Below are 21405 nucleotides of genomic sequence, written 5' to 3'. Positions count from 1 at the left end.
ATTTAGTTAGTTATTAAAGAGGAAGAATACAAATTAATGATTGATGTAAGTTTACCAATATACCCTTATATTAAAATTAAATGCCAATATTAAATGAAGTAAAATGAAGTATTCTTATTGGTTGAAACTTCTTCTTTTTTCTTCTTACAAAAAAATTCTTCTCATTTGAACCTTATACATACATATATATATATATATATATATATATATATATGTATATATATATATATAGAAAAAGTATATCGTACATTACGCTTAACGTACTTCACGTACAACAACGTGCGTGATTTGTTCTATAGCATGCGTGATTAATGTTTTCAATATGTGTGATTATTGTGTTTCAACATGGGTGATTTTGGATTTTTGAGTTATAACGTGCGTGATTTTAAAATGAACGTGCGTATTTACCTGTCGTACGTGATGTACGTTAAGCCGTAATGTACATTAACCTTCCTCTATATATATATATATATATATATATTAAACGGCAATCGAGGAATTTTTTTAAAAATAACAAATTTGGATCACTAACAGACCACTGAAGTATCATCATGTCATCAACGGAATCACCCGATTATATCCATCTCGACTAAGCATAATGACTATACACCAAATCACCAATTCAGGAGGAAACCTAATATATATGGGGAAAACCCCCCTGTGAGAATCGAACATAGAACCTATTGGTCCCAAACCTTTATCTCACATCCAAAATACCACTAGGCTATAAAGCCATGGACCAATCAAGAAATTTTGATTTAACTAAAATAGTCTTAGCAAAGAGGTTAAGAGCATTCATAGTCCTTTTTATTATAAGTGAGTAAAGAGAGTAAAGAGGAGAGACAAACACAAAGAGAAAAAGCAAAGCAAAAATACTAAATAGCATTAACCAAACACAACAAAAAGCCACACCAAGACAGTACAAAATCCAAATCATCAACACCTCTACTTCAGTATATCCCTAGGAAATTTCTCCATTTAGTTCTTTTACATTAATCATCTATCATATCTCTGAATATTTAAGAAAGGAAGATCTTTCTTGTGGAACCGCAGGCAATGCATTAAAAAAAGCAAGAAGTAATCAAAAGTGTTTCATTACAAACATCTAACATGTAAGACAAATTGAAAGAAACCCACTCTTTCCACTAGGCTTCTTCACAAGCCGAGCCGAGTCAAAGGTAAGCTTGGGCTCAGCTCGATTATAAACCGATCCAACTACGCTCGGCTCGGATTTAAAGCTGAGCTGAAAAACTAAGCTCGAGCTCCGTTTGATTAGGCTTGATTTTTCTTTTTATAAACAATACATAGTTTCAAAGCTCAATAGTCTAAAATATTATTCAATAATTTAAAGAACATATTCAAAATAAGTTCAACAAGCCAAAATCAAGTTCAACCAATTACAAAATAAATTTTAGATTTCAATGGAATACAATAAATTCATTAGCATCAAAAACAAACCTCAAATATACAATGAATATCCAACTACACACCCAAATACCTATTGGAGGTGAATGGATATTTAGTAAATTTATAATTTAGTGAAATTGTAAATATTAATTAGACTTATCATACAGTGAATTGAAGACTAAACTCTTGAGTATAGTTTTTATATCTTTTAATTATAGTCTTTATGTCTTAAATTAGTTAGAGTTTTATGTCTTTTAATTTGAGTCTTTATGTCCCAAATTAAGTCTCTAATTAAGCGACCAATAAAATAAGACTTTTCACCCATCCTTAACTCTTGTAAAAAATAGTAGGCTATGGGTATGTTTGGCAAAAGTAGCAGATTGCTGGTGGCTAGAAGCTGGTAGTTGGTGACTGTAGCTTTTTAGATATATTTAGGTGTTTGGCAGACTAGTTGGAGCTTTTAATAAAATGTATAAAATGACCAAAATTGACATAACTAAAAAGTTCCTTATCTTTAGAGGTTAAAATAGTTATTTTCCCCTAAAAGCTTATAGCCCATTCTAAACGCTACTAGCACTACAAAAAAATGCCATCTAATGGCATGCAAAAAGTGCCACAGAAAAACAAGAAAGTGCCACTAAAGAACCTTGTGAAAATGTGCGGCACACAAAAAAAGTGCCACAAGAAGCGCTGACGCTAAAGCCTTTTAGTGGCACTATTTCAATGTGTCGCACAAAGTTTTTAGGCTTTTAGTGGCACTTTTTTATCTACCAGTACAAACTTTTGAGCTTTTAGTGGCACATACTTTTTGCCACAAAAATCACATCAAATTAAATGCCATTGACGTTTATCATATTAATTTTAATTAATTACAATTATCATTTATTTACATTAAAAAATAAAAACAAAATTGTAAGTAGAAATCATAAAATAATCACTTCAATTAAAAGATCAATCAATCTTCCAAATATTCAAAATGTCTAATAAGTGTCGATCTAAGTCTAATGATTAAACATATAACCTAAATAAACTAACAAGTGTATAAATAAAAACTCAAAACTTCATTATGTTCATGACTCTCTTTCACAATCTTCATGTGAGTTACATAATCATCGTGTTAACGTTTTCTTAGTAGTCATACTTCCACTTCATAGTTCCCAGCACTTACTACTTATTGTCATTACATCAGCCGACTGACTATACTCAACCTGAAATTTTACAATTCATGTTAAATTGATTAGATCTGATAACCATAGCTATCAAAGATGTAAGAGCAGTTAATAAAAGGCAAACTTACTTCTTTTGACATCACTTTAAGCTCTTCGTTGTCGGAATTGCCATCACCTAACAACAAGAGAGTTCATGATCAGAATGTTTACCCTTCAGTTTATAATGAGTCGAATTGAGTTATCTTCTGTCTTAGACAGGTCAATTGATGAACTAAAACATTGCTAAAAATATGGAGAAAGAAGCATACTTACTTACAGATTATTTTTCTGGTCAGTGGTTCTGGAGGAATCTCTCTAGTCAGAGAGTTGTTCTGTATATATCTGCATGAAGAATGATTAAAATGAACACATAATTCATAAATCAGAATATCATCGAAATATATTAAAATTTAAGATTTGAAAAATCACCACATACAGTTCTTATAAGTTTGGCAAACTACCAAAGTAAGATGGTAAAGAACCAGTCATCATATTGTCCTCTAGATGTCTGCAATTTGACCAACACATATAGTCAACAAACACTATTATCTTTTTAGGATGCAAATAGAAGTAAAATTGCAACTTACATAATTGTCAATTTTTCAAGGTTATTCATATCGGGGATCGACCCGTTTAAGGAATTCCCATTTAACCACCTGATAAAATCAAACCACTAGTTCAGGGTTAAAAACTTAAAATGGTAAAAAGACTGTAATCTCGAATTCTTGTTCGTTGAGACTTGCAACTAGGTCAACTCTTCCAAGTCTTTGATCGCTGACGGAATTTCACCTTCTAAATTCGATCCTGATAATACGCTGTTTAATCACATTAGTGTATATGATATATCTATAACTTAACATATACAACAACAAATGAACTCACAGTTTGGTGATTATTGGAGGATTACTTCCGCTGAAAGTCACCCATTCCCACTGAACCGGAACACATGGATCACCTTCTTCAATCAAATCCCCATTTGCAAGCATTGACCGAAACGTTCCAAGAACATTCACTAACGAAATCAAATGAACTTCCCGCCAAACGGTTCACGAATTGTTCGCTGAACGTTCGGTTCATTTGCAGCATTAATATCTATCTTGTGTGATATATGACCACAATAAAGTTATTATTACCAGTTTAGTTATGCTGTCAAACTCCTTGACAACATCAGTGAACTTTGCAACATCTTCTTTGTCCATAGCAGCAGCCATATCCTGCCATAAGACGGAAAAAAAAACCTTAAACCTGTTACACGTTTGTCCCAGAACAACAAACAAGTTTTCAGTAACATACCGCGAGCAATTTGTATTCGCGTGTTCCTGAAAACGCGGGGTCCAATTCCTGCATTAACAATTGACATTTTCAGTCAACAGATCAAAATTTTGTAATGAACAGTTAAGACATTTGGGAAAAAGTCAAAGTTGACCTGGTAACGCTCCAATGCGTTTGTGATTGCAACATCGCCTTTACAGAGTTGGCAAATGCCAGCATTCAGTAGATGCCCTCTAACACCGTATTTTAGTAAGTTATTATTGACCGACTGTCGTGCTATCTCATCGTAAATCTCTATAGCTTTCTGATACCTGGAGACAAATTGTGAGGTTATATTATATATACTATTAACTATAAATATGCTATTTTGTCAACATCAAACAACTTTAGCCCCTCTACTTTAATAATAAAAAAATTTAGTCCCTCAACAGGTCCGTCCCTAAGAACTTGGGTACCCTGTTCGAGTTTGAAAAAAATGTGCCCTTAGGCCTTAACGAAATTGGGTATTGGGCTCACTAAAGGTCTAGACCTAATGCCAAAGGGGTTAATAACTTATCTAAACCATAAGAATAGTTTTGTAAGGGGGCCTATGTTCGTGTTTGTATAGGTGTACTCTATTAAAAAATATTTTACATATACATATCGGGTTTTTTCATAAAAAAATGTGCCCCTCGAAATATCGGGTGCTGGCCGGTGGTCCTCCCAGCCCACCCCCAGGGTCGGCCATGCCCCTCAACTATAGTGATGACATGTTTAACCCCTTAACTAAAACAGCTTTAGCTCCTCAACTTAAATAATAAACAACTTTAGCCCCTCAACTTTAATGATGACATGTTTAGCCCCTTAACTAAAACATCAAACTTCAACTCTTGCGATTTGCTTATTTTTATCTATGTAATTCAATTAAAAATATAAGAGGATCCATACAGATAAAAGGTATGACTTACTGTTCCAGTTGAGCTGAAAATTGTGCGATTTTCTGTTTGCACTGGTTTGCAGAAGTTGTCACTTCTTCACCTTGGAAAAGATCGGCTGCTTTATCATAGTAAGCTATGGCTTGCTCCAAATTTTGCTCCTGTTCGTATAATTCAGCAATTTCCTGCAAAGAGTGATGACAATTTACTAGTTACCTTTACTTTCAGATTTTTAAATTTCTTGATATTTAAATACAACACTAGCATTAAGCCACCGTGTTGCAGCGAGGCGTAAAACCGTGAAAAAAGTAATGTTGAAACGTTTTATCGAATCCGTGTGTTGAAGGGGGCATCGGACCACGCTTTGCGGCGAGATTATTAAACAGAACGAAAAGCAGACATAAAAAAAAACTATGCATGCCTGTTGCGGTGTGTTAACGCGCAAAAATTAGACGGAAACATAAAACATGAAAAATAATAACTAAGTCGACTTAGAACCCGCGTGTTGTGACGGGACCTTTAAACTGGGAAAATAGACATAAAAATGTTGAGCCATGTAAAAACATGGAACCAGTGTGTTAACTCGTAAAATTTAGACCGAAACGTTAAACGGAAAATTTGTAATAGATGAAAAGCATAAGGGTTAAAAAGAAAAAAAATGGAAAAATTAAAAACGAATAAACAAAGCACATTATACAAGCTCTAATGCATAAGAAAGTTGATATTTAATATATATAATGTATAAACTATGCTGGCTAAACCTAAAGAAAAGGAATAATCAATAAATCATATGAACTGACTTATATTTTGAAATTGAGAGGGTTTAAATCATGAGAAAAGTTGAATTATAGTAACATGATAGCGTGCCTGCATACATATGATGTACCTTGCAATATCTGGTGGACATGCTGAGTCTTCCAAATTCCATGAACTAATTCAATGCTTGCTCTAGGTGAGCTATGCACTCTACACAAATTCAACAAGAAAAAAATGTATAAGTTTGTGAGAGCAAGAGTGTCAAAATATTATTAAGTCAAGAACAAAACATTGACCAAAACAAATATGGCAGAAAGACGATAATAGCCTTTGAATTACCTGAGCTGCGTAAAGTAGAGCAAGAGTGTCTTCTGGACTGTTAGAATAGTGTTTCGGGTAGTTCACGAGAAGGCAAACTTGCAACTCCATTAAAATGTAAACACGAAAACAAAATAAAGTTTGTGAGTTTTGAGATCAGTGGTTAATTAACCTTAGAAAGAAAAAGAGTTACGTGTTGATGTGCTTTTTTTTGTAGTGATTTATATGTTAAACTAACAGTAAAGTATCATAATCATTCATACCTATTAATTAGGTTGCAATCTTCACTGGAGACATCCTAAATGGAAAGTAATCCATGGGACTTAAGGAGAACACAATTCCCTTTTTTTAACACAAATTTTATATTCTGTCTCTGTCATGGAAATATGGAATCATATAGTAATAGTTTCAATGGCAATATTTAATGAAAATATAAGATGAACCTGTAGTCGGGTCTTTATAGTGTCAAGTGGAGTTGTAATTAAGGATGCTGCAGCCGCAGCAGATATTCCCCCAGCACCTTGAATCATAACTATTGTCCCCTGGCTAGGAATCGATCCATCGCCGTCATTTCCATGACCTAACATACTACATAAAACATGTGCGTTTATATAATGCTAGAAAATACAAACTGAAAAAAAAAGAACAAAAGCTATTCACCTCCATATAACGCATTGACTTGAACCATAGCTGGCTCACCAAACAGCACTAGAAGGGGAATACGTCATAACAGACACACCAAATCCTCTGTAAAGCCCTCTGATACCAACTTGTTTCAGAACTTTACGGGCAACATCCAGGCCACCATTATAGCTAGCATGGCCGGAATATCCTTGAACCATCAACCGTTGACTAATCTGTTGACTTTCAGTATTTCAAACATCCAAACATACATATAAATCTGACTTAGTATTGGAACAAACAACAGAACAAAGAAGCCATACCACATCGATCGGAACAAAGACACCTTGAGAGCAAAGCGAGGCAGCCATTCCAGCAATCCCATTAGCAATAGCAGCTTTGGTAGGCTCTGAAAGCTTAAACGGCTCAACAATATTAAAAGCCGCCACTTTCGAAGTCTCCAACGCCGTCATAAATATAACTCGTGCTGGAATCGCTCCTGTGATGACCGTCCCAAACCCTCGGTACAACCCAGGGATACTTCTGCTTTCAATAACCCTCTAATAACCACATACGCACTCTTCTCCACAGAATCTTTTGTTGTAACCTGCATACGAGTCTTTACGACCGATTTAGGGTACAATCCAACCATAAGCCCGGTGAATATCCCGGCTCCAGTGACATAGAACTTAGTTTTATCTAGCCTGCATAACAAAGAATTATGTAATTATGTTGAGGTTGTATAAGCAGTTAATCACAAGAATGGCAACAAGAGATCATAATATTACAAAAAAGAAAAATAACAATTAAGATATTAATTCAATAAAGGTTATTATTAGACCTAAAAAGGAATTCTAATGAACCCGGTAAAACTTGATATGTAAAACTGAAATGGAACCAAAAATCAATCTGAACCATGTGAAATATGTTCTCATTTTGTACATCCTTGAGCTATTTGGAAGACCCTATTCCCATGGAAAAGTCAGGTCGGTTTTTTAGGAGTAAACCAAGAAACCCAAATTAGACTAGAACCGATACCTGTACTCTAAGTAAGGTACAAGAATCAAGTTTGGTTTTTATATAACATTGGATATCGGGTCCGGTCTGTTACTTTAAGGCTCCACACTTGAAATCATATCTCCAACTTGTGCTTCTTCCTACCCTAAAGGTCCAGAACATGTATTGCCAACTTTATTTTGAACTAGTTTTCAATTAGCACACCAGTACTGCAAAAACATAGTGCTTCAAATAGAAAAGAAACCCACAACCTTTTACAACCCTAAAGAACAAAAATCAGCGCCTAGAGTTCTAGATAGACAAATCAAAAGCATTGAAAAGGAACCTTAACACAGTTACAGTTAGGAATAAACGAAACTATCTGATAAAGAAAACATAGAAATTTTGAGTAGCAATTTGCAAATCAGAATAAAAATTCATGGACCATCAAGGGTTTAGGGTTAGAAACGAACAAATCACGTCCCTAGTGGTAAGCAAATCATCGAACACTTGATGGGCAAGTTGTTAGTAACCAAGATATTTCTGTACATCATCTACAAAGTCCTCTAAGTTAGATTATATTGATCAAAATGAAAACAAGGAACAATTAAAACAATAATAACCACTTACGAAGTAGCAAAAGTGAAGCAGAGATGTCTTTTTCTGCTCTAGAATCCCCTTCATCAATGCTGCCAAGAACCACCGCAAGTCATTGGGTGACATCGTCCGATTAGGTCAGGGAGAATGAGAGGGAAGTTAATCTCTGGTGTGGGAATTGGGAAATCCAAATATTGGGAGGGAGGGAACAAGTGAGCGGGAACTAATTTAGGAGAGGGGGATGTGAATTATTTTCAAATTAATTATATAAACTAATTAATTCTTTTACAAATCAACTAAACGGGGAAATATATATTTATTTTAAAACTAAAATTACGTCATTTAAATTCAGTGAGGCTCATTGATGGTCCTTTAGGCACATTGCTTGTCGATAACGAATAATGGTGTTTGAGTAGGTCACTGATTGTGAGCTACGATTAACGACAATATAGGGCCATAGAAATTCAGTACGCTCAAATCACTATAAAATCCCGACCACGCAACGCGGGGAAAATCAATTCTTGTTTTATTAAAGTGTTTCAAGGAGGGAAAAGATAAGATTTCAGAATTTTGAAGCACTTATAAAATAGTGGCATATGTAAAGTACCACTAAAAGTTATCAAAAAATTTAGTGGCGTATGGAAAGTGCCACTAAAACTCTAAATTAGTGGCATAAGAACTAAATGCTACTAAAAATGCATGTTATGCAAATGTGGCATACGTAAAGTGCCACTAAAACCTAAATTAGTGGCACAAAAGCTAAATGCCATTAGAAGTGTGTGCCACTAAATGGACTTTTTTTTGTAGTGTAGTAGGAGCGTTCAACCAAAAGCTTCAAGCTCCTAACCTAAAAGCTTCAAGCTCCTTCAACTAAACAAGACTTTTCATTGAGTCGGAGTTTTTTCTTAAAAGCTTAAAGATAGAAGCTCCTAAAAGTTCAATGCCAAACATACCCTATGTGCCTCATTTGAGAAAGAAAAACTACAAGAAAATTGTATAGCTTTATAGAAGAAGAATGAGAAAAAAATGAATACTTGAAGACCAACTAGAGAGAGGAGTACTCTCTACTCGTTTTCTACAACAATCACATCCTTATCCGTTCCATAAATTCAAACAATACAATTTACCCGGTGTAAACACAGGCGCGTGAGCCATCTTCGGCAGTACCTGTTTTAAGGGAAGTGTATTGAACACGTGCCTCAGTCACAACCGTCAACACTTGTTTGTTCATTTTGTAGGAAATTATTGTTAAGAGACGTGGTTCAAAATCTCGTTGAAGCCTACATAAGGAATCGTAAAAGAAGACGTGATTCAAGAGCTCGTTGAAGACTTCACAAAGACCATACAAGAAGACACGATTAAAGCTCTTGATGAATATTATAGTTTGAATCAATTTAATTACATATGTTGTGTTATAAGTTATTTTCGTTAGGATTTGTACACACACTACATGCATTATAATTTCTTAAATATATAAAGAGAGTATCTTTATTATTTTTATTTATACAATTTTTTAATAAATATGTGACCCATGTTCTACAATACCTATAAATAATAAATTTTTTTATATATTACATGCATATAAATTTAAAAATATATAAAAGGTAAAATAATATGAGCCGAGCTAATGAACGAGCCACACTAAGCTAGTTCAACTCGTTATGAACCGAGCCCAGCTAGGCTTGAGTTCTATCGGAGTTGAGCCGGCTCAGCTTAGTTAGCTCGGCTCATTTTCAAACCGAGCCATGTATATCGAACGAGCTTTTACTAAACTAAATTCGAGCTTCGAACGAACTCCAAGTCACAAACTTTTTGGACATCCCTACTTTCCACACCAAAAATTGAAATACCGCACTGTTTTTCATCTATAAGAACAGCTCCCTCTTTATATCCTGTATTACTTTGTCCGGCTGGAGATTAGAATTATTAATATGTTTACTATTATTATATCAGTTACTATAAACACAAATCTTCAATATTAATATGTTTACAGTTTACTATTATTATATCAGTTACTATAAACACAAATCTTCAATGTTTTCAATATACCACTCTGCCTGGAACTATTAGATTAAAGATGAGAACAGTTGGAATTGATTAAACAAATCATTAGAAGTATATTGTAAATTGATTGAAAAAAAAAAAAGAACTGTTGCAAAATCAACATACCTACAATGGAAATTGTTTTTTTTTAACTACTAAATCTCATGATCAGTAGGTATAATGAGTCAAAATATTATTTATTAGGACAAACTTATAACACCAATCTTGAACACACATCATGTCAAGTCATGATGAATATCTACTGTCATAAGTATATATGAGGGAACATAGTAATGAGAGTAACAAAACTATATGAGTATAATAATTGTAGTCCATCTAATCCATGTCAAAAACATCATGGCATAATTCAGATTATTGTGGGAGGCATGTCCCACCCTTGGCCAACATAAAACCGCATCCCAGAATGAGCAAAGTTAAGAACGTGGGTATGGTGGGGCGGGGGTTTGGGATATGGATTGACACGTGGACTTCGAGTTCTTTCGCTGGTGACTGACGTGTTGGGTTGGTATGGCGGGGTGTGGCTAGCCCGCGTGGGTTGGCCAGTTTTATTAAAATTAAAAAAAAAGGCCTAAAATTAAAAAATACACATAAAATAAAAAAAAGCCTAAAATTATTATTAAAATTTCCTAAAAATTACAAAATTCTACAAAAAAAAAAAAAAAAAACAGGATTACAAAATTAAAAAAAAAGCCTAAAGCGTTAGGTAGATTTCGAAAAGGGCGAGCTTGTCAAACGACTTCCGCTCCTTGCCCCGAAACTCGTGCGTCCAAGAGGCCATCGATCAAGTGTGTGTGGGTAGCGATTCGGGTAGGTGGAGTGACTTGGGTTGGGGTAGCGATGTGGACAGGCGGTGGGGTTGGGGGTTTTATAGCGACTTGGGTGAACCGTTTGGCCTGGCCAAACGGTTATTTTTTAAATTTTAAACATAGCCGCTATGACCTAGCCAACCAGCCAATAAGAGCCGGCCACGGAGGACCGATAGGCATGCCTAACGCCCGGGCTGAAACCCCCGCGCAAGGGGCCACGCCGAAACCCAAGCCCACCCGGGGTGGTGACTTGGGTGTTTGTACCCAACCCACGCCCCAACCCCCGCCCCATACCCCATAGTCTAAAGAATAATTGAATTGACTTGAATCGATGTTGATGATGATGATGATTATGGCTATAAATGATACCAATGGTGTTGATGATTAGATATAATCAAAGAAGAGAAAGCATGGAGATATATGATCATTTTGTCTGGCTCATTTTCGCATTGCTAGATTTTTGCATGAGAAGCTATCTTTTCACTCCATCTTTTGGTAATCATAGAACAACTAATTCTTCTTGATTGCTTTTCTCTAACCAAATAATTAACTCTTTTTAACAGAAAATGTTACATACCAATAATTCTTAAGTACTTCATTTGCTCAGGTTGAAACTAGAGACCTCTTTTTAAAAGGCAAGTGCCTATACCAAGTGAACTACCCATATTGACACAAAATAATTAACTATTTGACTATCTTGGATCTAAAACTTAAAAAAAATAACTCATAAATATGCTTAGTTTTATTAATGGTACGCACTCAGTAAGATGTCACATTAAATTTCCACTCATTCTTTTAAGACATTTTTTTCTCTTTAACCCTACAAGCATCCTTAGACCACACGGTGTGGGCATGGTTTTGTGTAGGAAATAGGTTCACCTTTTGTAAAATATAATTACAAAATATATCGTAACGAGACTCTCGTTATTCTTAGGAAATATCATGGTACAATACTGGTTGCAATAACTAAATAAAAGAATATAAATATAATTATATATACCAATCTTAATTCAAGCCGCATCTCTGGTGGGTCCTTCACGCGCACTTGATAGCATCCTAGACTCGAGTATTCATCATCTTGAGTCTTGAAAAATACTCCTTGACTGCAACAAAGAGCACACTAAAACGTTGACGAATTTGGTTGAGGCACGTGTTCAACACGTTTCCCTTAAAACAGATTGCGCGCCTCTAGTAAAGATGACGCGTCTGTCTCCCAGGGTACAACAGCCGAAGCAGTCTGTACTGCCGGAGATGGCTCACGGGCCCAAGGTTACATCCGGTAATTGTAGTGTTAGAACTTGTGGAAAATTATGATACAAAGGTGATGAAATCGTATAGAGAAAACATATTTCTCTAAGTACCCATCACATGGGTCTCTAAGTATTTCTTCTTTCCAAGAACTCTCCATATATTCATGTATATTTCTTGTATCCCTTCTCTTGTGTTTTTCTAGCATTTTTCTCTATCTCAAAATGAGGCACAAAGCCCACTATTTTTACAAGAGATGTGGGTTATGAAAAGTTTCTCTTAAATGGTGATTTATTAGAAACATAAAACTCTAGTAAAGTTTCACTTAATTAGGTATTTAATTAGAGAAATAAAAACTCTAATAAAAGCTAATCAAGTGACATAAAAACTCTACTCAAGAGTTTGTCACCATGAAGAGTCCCATAAATTATCACTAAATTAATTTCCATTCACATTATTCTAATTTTCCAACAATCCCCCACATGAATGGAGATTAATCAAAACACACAAAAATCCAATGGAACCTCGACAGTTGAGTTTTGCATACGATAGGTAGGTGTTACCCTTTGAACATTCGCTCATGAAATGCACTTAGCCCACTAGCTCTGAGTAGATCTCGATGTCTTTGAACTCATCTGCCGTTTGTGTAGACGACAATACACTTCACACAAGACTCTCCCTAGCCGGGTCATCTCCTCATAGTCGTGTCCAATAATGGTCGTGGAACACTTTCCTGGTTCTGCGAGAGCTCTAGGAATTGTGCCCTCAATTCCATTCGAAGCGACCCCACTTCTCTCTAACATAGGTGATTCTCCTTAGATCATTAAAAGCATTGTGGTTACCGTGATCTATCCAAATCATTTACCACATATTATGCTTAGCCTCACACTTGTCACTTTTAGGAATGGACTAGGAAGTTTATTAATCTTTATAATAAACTACCTTATTAAATGCGTAGGGTTATTCCCCCACAGTGACCTCGCTTATTCATACAATTAGGTTTTCCTATTGAACTCAATTCTTGGGATCTCCAGTCTACTGAGTTAGGTTTCCATCATATGAACTTCATTTTTTAAGGGCTTCAGTCCCATTCCACAACTTGATCTCTAATAAACCCTCAGATTGTTGGATCCATAACATTAGCAAATAACTTTGTGTATTTGAGATCAGTTGTCATGATGTGTTCTTAACTCATAAGTTAATTTTGCCTATTGTCAACTTCTAAGACTATAACCTCAGTGGCCATCTGAATCTGGTTATAACATATGTCTTCGTAAGATACGTTTATCATTTAAGGCAAACACATCTCCATTATACACTACGACCTTTGTGTCCTCCACTTAGTCGTCTATTTGCAATGTTAGATTGGATTACAAAATCCTTATTGCTAAAAACAAATGCAAGACACCCCCCACATTTAAGTGTTATTGGATAACATTTAGATGTGTTAATGAGAACCATTTCTACATACCCTTATAGGGTTGTTTCTGAAATAGTTCCTCCCCCACATTTCTTGCCATTTGATAAACATTTCCGTAACACCACTTATGGCGACATTTATACACATATGATTGAACAAGACCAACCTTATTGTATCAGTGAATTCAACTCATATTGCATTAGCTTACACAAGCTTCCGAGCCGACCAAAGCAACACATGCCATTGTCATAAGTTTGTCACCAACTTAGAATAATTCTAATTTAACATCTAGAATAAGCTTAGACAATGAGTTCTCCTCATTAGCTTTTCGAACAAACTTTTAAAAGTTACATGTCATTCCTTATAATGAATGAAAATTCTCTCTCAACTTTGTCCATACACAAATTCTTTTTGTGTTCATACACATTTGAATGTTTAGAGTTAATTAGTCTCCGTCAAGACCCATAATTAACCAAGTACTAGTCTAGCATGCTTTAGACTACAATACTTTAGCATGTGAACAAAAGATGCATCATTCTGATTCTTCACAGCCCTAAGGATATCATAATATCACTTTGCAACATTCATCCCTTGTTAAGACAAAATAATGAGACTTATTCATAATCCTAAAACATCAATATTTAGGAAGGTCTCACAAATTATTGTATATAGCACAAAGCTAAATTTCATCATTCATTTAAGGAACATAACTTGATTACCTTTGATCTCCAACAATCTACCATTGACTCGTAAGTACTTAAACATAAGTCTTAATCCAAGTCACTTGTTGAACACATTCATCACCAACAAGATGAATGTTTCTTGTCTACAATCACTATTATGTGTGAGATAGAGTTAACTAGATCGACACTCAACAACATGACATTCATAATTTTGCCATAAGTGATTTGCACACATCTATTGTTATTCATTAGGAGATATGTATATTTAGGATGCTCTCCTAATGAATGTAAAATCTCCATATAGATCTAACAATAATCAAGTGGTAGACGCATCTACTTATAAATCTCGCAAGATTTATTAAAGGTATACAATAACATATAGTACTTTTACTTTCATATGTTAGAATTCACACTTGTGAATTTTTCAATGACTTTTAATGAAGTATGCGACATGAATGTCGTTAGTGTATTTCATCTCAATACACTCACTACGTTCTTTCATTACTCATTCATGATGTGGTTATACATTTGATGTTTCATCTTTGACTTTTAGTCAATGTAACAACTCTCAAGTTGTTTATGTCCAAGTATTTTTCATGTGCTATCCGTTTAAAATCATATTCTTTTAAACAATGTATAACCGACGATATAATTATTTTCCACAAAAATAATTTATACGTCACAACCATTAGTGATTTATTTCTTTGTAAAAAATTGCATGTGTTATCCGAAGATATTGAACACAAAACAATAAAATTAATACATTGGAAACTAAATCATAAGTGGCAATCACTTTTGAAATTTAAACGGAAGCATAGACAATATGTAGACATCAACTAGCAAAGTGCTTTTATCTTCAACACTTTATAATCTGACCGAAATCTTCTCAACAATATTGTCCCTTGGCGTGTCTTGAGGTACTCCCTCAATAAGACTCCATGCATTTGTAAGTACAAGTTTCCCATTTCATCTTGAAACTTTAAACTTGGACAATTATGCTTAAAACAACACCAAGTTGTTACAAATACTACATTTAAGTAGTAAACTTGAACAATTAAATTTGTTCACAACAACACCAAGTTGTTTTCACCAAATAACATTTTTTTAACACACATGTTAAAAAAAATGTTATAACAAGCACATTATAGAATCGAACGTTTACATAAAACGTTTTCCAAAGATATAGTTTATAAAATAAACTGTTTCTCATCAGTTTTAATGCACACATAGGCAATTAAATGTTTACATAAAACATTTATGTCCATTATTGAACAATCTCTAACCTCGTATTCGTGATACACATTTTTCTAACACACATGTTAGAAAACTTTAAGTCATTATATATATAACATGACCAAATTAAAGCATCAAATTTCATCACTAAAACTCTACTCAAGAGTTTCACCATATGAAGAGTTAATAGTCTCAATAATTATAGACTTAAACTCTAATAAAACTCATCAAATGTTATCATTAAAACTCTACTCAAGAGTTTCACATATGAAGAGTTAAGAGTCTCAATAATTATATATTTAAACTCTAATAAAACTCATCAAATGTCACCATTAAAACTCTACTCAAGAGTTTCACATATGAAGAGTTAGGAGTCTCAATAATTATATATTTAAACTCTAATGAAACTCATCAAATGTCATCATTAAAACTCTAGTAAAAGTCTCACTTTATTAGAGATTTTATTAGAGAAATAAACTCTAATAAAAACTAATAAATTGACTTGAAACTCTCCTTAAGAGTTTATCTTCCATATGAAGAGTCTAGTAAATGATTTTAATTTCATTAAATTCATATAACTACCACACCATCACTTTATGGTGATTTAATTCCTTGAAGCCAATCAACCATTAACTTCAATGTATGACATTTTATTTCTAAATCATACAAAGCATTAAAACAATGCTATAACAAATTGCTTATATAAAATGTCAACATAAAACATTTCAAAGCATTTGTATTTTAACCATTTTCAACAATCATGTTAAAATGAAAGAAATTCTAACGCGCACGTTAGAAATATTAACATTTCCACAAAATGTTAATTCGACTTGCTAAAACACATATATGGTTCAAATAAATAAGTCATTTCTAATACACCGTTAAAACTAAACAATTAAAAAATTGCTTCAAACTAACGCATTTCATGAACGTTTCTAACACACATGTTAGAAGACAAATGATTACAAAAATCATTATAAGACTTATTTGTTCATATCAATCCATGGGTGGATGAATAGTCTACTTTAAATAGAGACTTAATTAGAGACATAAAACTCTAATCAACTAACATAAAACTCTTATTTAAAGTAATAAAAAAACTCTACTTATGAGAGTTTAACGTTTACAAAAAACATATGGTTTACACCAATAATTCCGGTCTAACACACATGTTAGAGAATTTAACGTTTACAAAAAACGTATGGTTGACACTAATAAACCCGATCTAACACAAAAGTTAGAAAAATTAACGATTCCCAAAATCGTTTAAAAACCAAACGGTTGAACCAAAACCATTCATTTTGTAGCGCGGTATAGGATTTAACATTGTATCTCAATCTCAAGAAATCCAAACACAACAAGTTATACCACATACATATTTCCCAAAAGCAAATATTTACAAGATCATAATCTTTAAAATATATATATATATTTTTTATTATTATAAATCCTTTTGTGAACCCAAAATCCTTATAAATAAGGTTTTAAGATTGTAGCAACAATCTCATGAAATCTGTTTTAAGTTTGTAGGAAATAGGTTCACCTTTTGTAAAATATAATTACAAAATATATCGTAACGAGACTCTCGTTATTCTTAGGAAATATCATGGTACAATACTGGTTGCAATAACTAAATAAAAGAATATAAATATAATTATATATACCAATCTTAATTCAAGCCGCATCTCTGGTGGGTCCTTCACGCGCACTTGATAGCATCCTAGACTCGAGTATTCATCATCTTGAGTCTTGAAAAATACTCCTTGACTGCAACAAAGAGCACACTAAAACGTTGACGAATTTGGTTGAGGCACGTGTTCAACACGCTTCCCTTAAAACAGATTGTGCGCCTCTACTAAAGATGACGCGTCTGTCTCCCAGGGTACAACAGCCGAAGCAGTCTGTACTGCCGGAGATGGCTCACGGGCCCAAGGTTACATCCGGTAATTGTAGTGTTAGAACTTGTGGAAAATTATGATACAAAGGTGATGAAATCGTATAGAGAAAACATATTTCTCTAAGTACCCATCACATGGGTCTCCAAGTATTTCTTCTTTCCAAGAACTCTCCATATATTCATGTATATTTCTTGTATCCCTTCTCTTGTATTTTTCTAGCATTTTTCTCTATCTCAAAATGAGGCACAAAGCCCACTATTTTTACAAGAGATGTGGGTTATGAAAAGTTTCTCTTAAATGGTGATTTATTAGAGACATAAAACTCTAGTAAAGTTTCACTTAATTAGGTATTTAATTAGAGAAATAAAAACTCAAATAAAAGCTAATCAAGTGACATAAAAACTCTACTCAAGAGTTTGTCACCATGAAGAGTCCCATAAATTATCACTAAATTAATTTCCATTCACATTATTCTAATTTTCCAACAGTTTTGTGGTGTTTATGCCACACCACGCCACACACACCACCTCGGGAACGGCTTCTCCATGGCATTTATGATTGAGCTTGGGGTTTTCCATCGGTGTGGGGGCATTTTGGTTGTGAAATGAAGGCTCTTGATTGGTTGGTGGATTTTGGGTATGTTTTAATTGGTTGATGTCTAAATATTTTTTTTATAAAAACGTCGCTAACCACGCCACTCCCACACCGTCCGTTTTAGCACCACGCCACGTTCTAACGTGTGCTCCACGTGTCGCATAATATCTCATCTACAAGCCCCTCCACACCTTATGGTCTTACAAATTATTACATTTGCCCATCAATATATTGTTATTTATTTTGATTTTCATAATCAATTTTTTGTACGAAGTCAAATTATTTATACAAATTATATAACTTAGATTTGCTGATGTTTTCAAAGTATAAACATTACATATTTTGTTATTTTAGAAAGGGAAATTGGTCTGTAATCATCTCACATAAACCTTATTGGCCATTAATAATTCCACCTTAGAATATTCCCCCCACCAGTCCACCTTTCACCTATTTTTCCTACAATGGTACCCCATTAAAAAAACTTAACGGAGTTAAGCTTTTTTCCAAATTACAAACAGATTTTTTAGGGCTTTTGATTAGAACGACGATACGAGTCCATTGATGTAAAACTTGCCTCGAAACGGTGCTCCAAACGATGAAAACGAAGCTTCAATTCGGGTGTTTAAATTTCCAATTAACCAAAATCAAGTCACTTGGAGCACCATTTCAAAGTAAGTTTTACATCAATGGACTCGTATCATCTTTCTGATCAAAAGGCCTAAAAAATCTGTTTGTAATTTGGAAAAAAAACCTTAACTCCGTTAAGTTTTTTAACGGGGGACCATTGTAGGAAAAATAGGTGAAAGGTGGGACTGGTAGGGGGAATATTCTGAGGTGGGATTATTAATGGCCAATAAGGTCTAGGTGAGATTATTACAGGCCAATTCCCCTTTTAGAAAATGGGTAAGTTAAAAGGATGGAAATGTTGGCGAGTATTTATGTCAACGAGATTGTGGTGAGGCGCGGAGTACAATTGTATATCAGATAAGAGAATTGATTTACTTTAAAGTTTTGGAGAAGTTTTTAGAAGGAATGGGTACGGAGGTGAAGCTAAGCATGACTTATCATCCCCTAGACGAGGGGTTAGAGTGAACGGGCCATACAAATTCCTGAGGATCTATTGGGATCATGTGTTATTCTAGAGGTAGTCACATCTACCATTGATATAATTTGCTTATAACAATAGCTATCGTACGAGCATTAACACAATATCTTTTCAAGCTTTGTATGTTGGGTATGAGCAAAACTTAACCGTTAACCAAATTTAAGTGATAAATCACACCCTCATCAAACTCAGTTAATTGACAACCAAGATTAACCATCAATTATGGTTAAGGTTATTTGTTGAACCCATAATCCAATTATGATTATAGTTAAGGGTGTTCCATAATCAAACATTAACCAAAATGAACCAAAAGAATATAGACATGCTCACGTCGAGATGAATATATGTATATATGATTTTATGCATCTTCAAGTTGACATCATTTTCTTTATTGTTAAATTGATATAATTTTATGGGATATAGCTTTCTTGATTCTTAAAGTGTTATATCGTTACTAAAATGAGGTTCGACCATACAAATTGTGCTCATATATCAAAATCGTGTATAGAGGGGTGTGCTTGAGTCAATTCGATACAAATTTGAACAAGAATAATCGATGGAAACATAAAGATAATATTCATCAATACAGATTTAGAACCGAATGAGTATACATCATACGTTTAAGCTCAATGTCTAACCTGGATGTTTACTTCTAAGTTGGTGACTAACCTAGGTGGGCAATCCTCACACTTATAAATACAACACTGTTGGCTCATGTGATCCTTCCTGGAGAACAGATGATACAAAGCCAAAATTGATCTGCAACAACTGATCCTGAATACAGTGTTTTGAACCTTATTTCCCTCCATTGGCAGTGGCATCCAACATCTGATGATCTCTAAAGTCTGTTGATACTCAAAGTCTGTTATATACAAAGATCTGCTGAAGTCTAAAGTCTGTTGAAGATCAATCCTCTATTGAAGTCAAAGAACTACTAGAAGTCAAAGGCCTAATCATCCTTTAGGGAAAGCACTGCTCAAGCCTCATCAGTAGTTAGTTAATCAGTGCTTAATGTAACAGTGTTTATAATTAGCAGTGTTTAGAGTTTGTTAAGATTGTTAACTGCCACTGTCTAGGTGATGTCAGCAAAGATGCTACAGTGTTTAGGATTGTATTATAAATAGACAGTGACTGTACTGTTTTATTAGCTCTTTCACACACTTACATTTTGTACGAACTAACACTAGTGAGCTCAGGCTGAGGGGGAGAAAGTGTTCATGCATGCATAGTTGAATCATTGTCTAAACAACCTTTTGATTAAAAGCATATATGATGAAAGTTGTTCTTTCCTTGTTTGTGTTATAAAGGTTTTCCTTCATTTCCGCTGCAATTATTCATCTGTCTATCTTCTTCATCTTACATTTCTTATAAAACAACACAAATGAGAAAACTCAGATCCTAACAATTGGTATCAGAGCATAGGTCAGTCAAATTCGATTTAACCATCAATTTGACATAAAAGATCAGCTCAATTTCATTGATACTGTGTTGTTTGTATTTGTTGAAAAACGGAGTACAAGTGTAATCACGTTCAAAGTTGATTATTCAAAAACTTTGTAAAACAACCAAAATGTCTTCACAATCACAAGATCCTCACAACACCGACGCGTTTGTCACACCCCTTTCTAAGGCGGAAGCACGAGGTGTGATCCTGAAAGGTTCTCATTGCATACGAATGGTAAACATTCTACATGATTATAAAATAACTCTATATTGCCATTCATAGTTTTAACATCCAAAACAAAGTTAAGTTTAAAGTTTACATCACAACATAAGATAATTGTTTGAAAAGTTTACAACTTCATTTCAAAACAAAGATCAAGGTTTTGTTCACTATATCACCGCAAGGAGGCGGGATATAACAAACAAATCCATCAAAAGTGGCAATGGAGCATAGACACAGGATAACTTGAAACACAAACAACATTCTTGAGCAAAGAGACCGCGCGCACATCCACTTAGTTCCCTGAAATACATGTAAGTTTTGAAAATCGTCAACAAAAGTTGGTGTGAATTCATGCAGTTTTGTGTAAAACATATAAGTAATTGTTGTAAGAATCATGGTATGTAATTGTAAAATGTACTTGAAAATATATTCTGTAAATGTAAGGAAATTTAGATCGTTAATGTTTCGCGAGGACATTAACATTTGTCACGACAAAGGAAGCATCCAAACCATAGGCATTTTTCTGTTGATTTACGACTCGAGACACAAAAGCACTCAAGGTAGAACGTGACCAAGAGTGTGGCTGCCTGAAACCCATT

The 21405-nt window shown here is 34.2% G+C and overlaps 1 protein-coding gene and 1 pseudogene across 1 annotated transcript; both read right to left on the bottom strand.

Moving 5' to 3' along the window:
- Positions 1–3685: 3685 nt before the first annotated feature.
- LOC110900644 (alpha-soluble NSF attachment protein) lies at positions 3686–5986 on the bottom strand. Its single transcript, XM_035982146.1, has 6 exons — positions 5886–5986; positions 5688–5767; positions 4835–5009; positions 4042–4198; positions 3909–3956; positions 3686–3829 (listed from the first exon to the last, which is right to left on the bottom strand). Exons 1-6 carry the CDS (start codon positions 5984–5986, stop codon positions 3701–3703), a joined length of 690 nt encoding a protein of 229 aa, XP_035838039.1. The 3' UTR covers positions 3686–3700.
- A 103-nt stretch (positions 5987–6089) lies between these two features.
- The window catches only part of LOC110900645, a 33116-nt pseudogene continuing 17800 nt past the window's right edge, over positions 6090–21405 (bottom strand).

The sequence above is a fragment of the Helianthus annuus genome, chromosome 13 (genome assembly GCF_002127325.2).
Source record: "Helianthus annuus cultivar XRQ/B chromosome 13, HanXRQr2.0-SUNRISE, whole genome shotgun sequence".
Taxonomy (NCBI): Eukaryota; Viridiplantae; Streptophyta; class Magnoliopsida; order Asterales; family Asteraceae; genus Helianthus; species Helianthus annuus.
This window is presented reverse-complemented; position numbering and strand designations above follow the sequence as displayed.

Excerpts from the sequence above, each read along its gene's own strand:
- LOC110900644 (XM_035982146.1), bottom strand. The coding sequence starts at position 5,986 with ATGGAGTTGCAAGTTTGCCTTCTCGTGAACTACCCGAAACACTATTCT. Across the intron at positions 5,768-5,885 it reads GCAGCTCAGGTAATTCAAAG|AGTGCATAGCTCACCTAGAG; the intron begins GCTATTATCGTC and ends GAATTTGTGTAG. Across the intron at positions 3,957-4,041 it reads ACGCATTGGAGCGTTACCAG|GAATTGGACCCCGCGTTTTC; the intron begins GTCAACTTTGAC and ends TTGTTAATGCAG.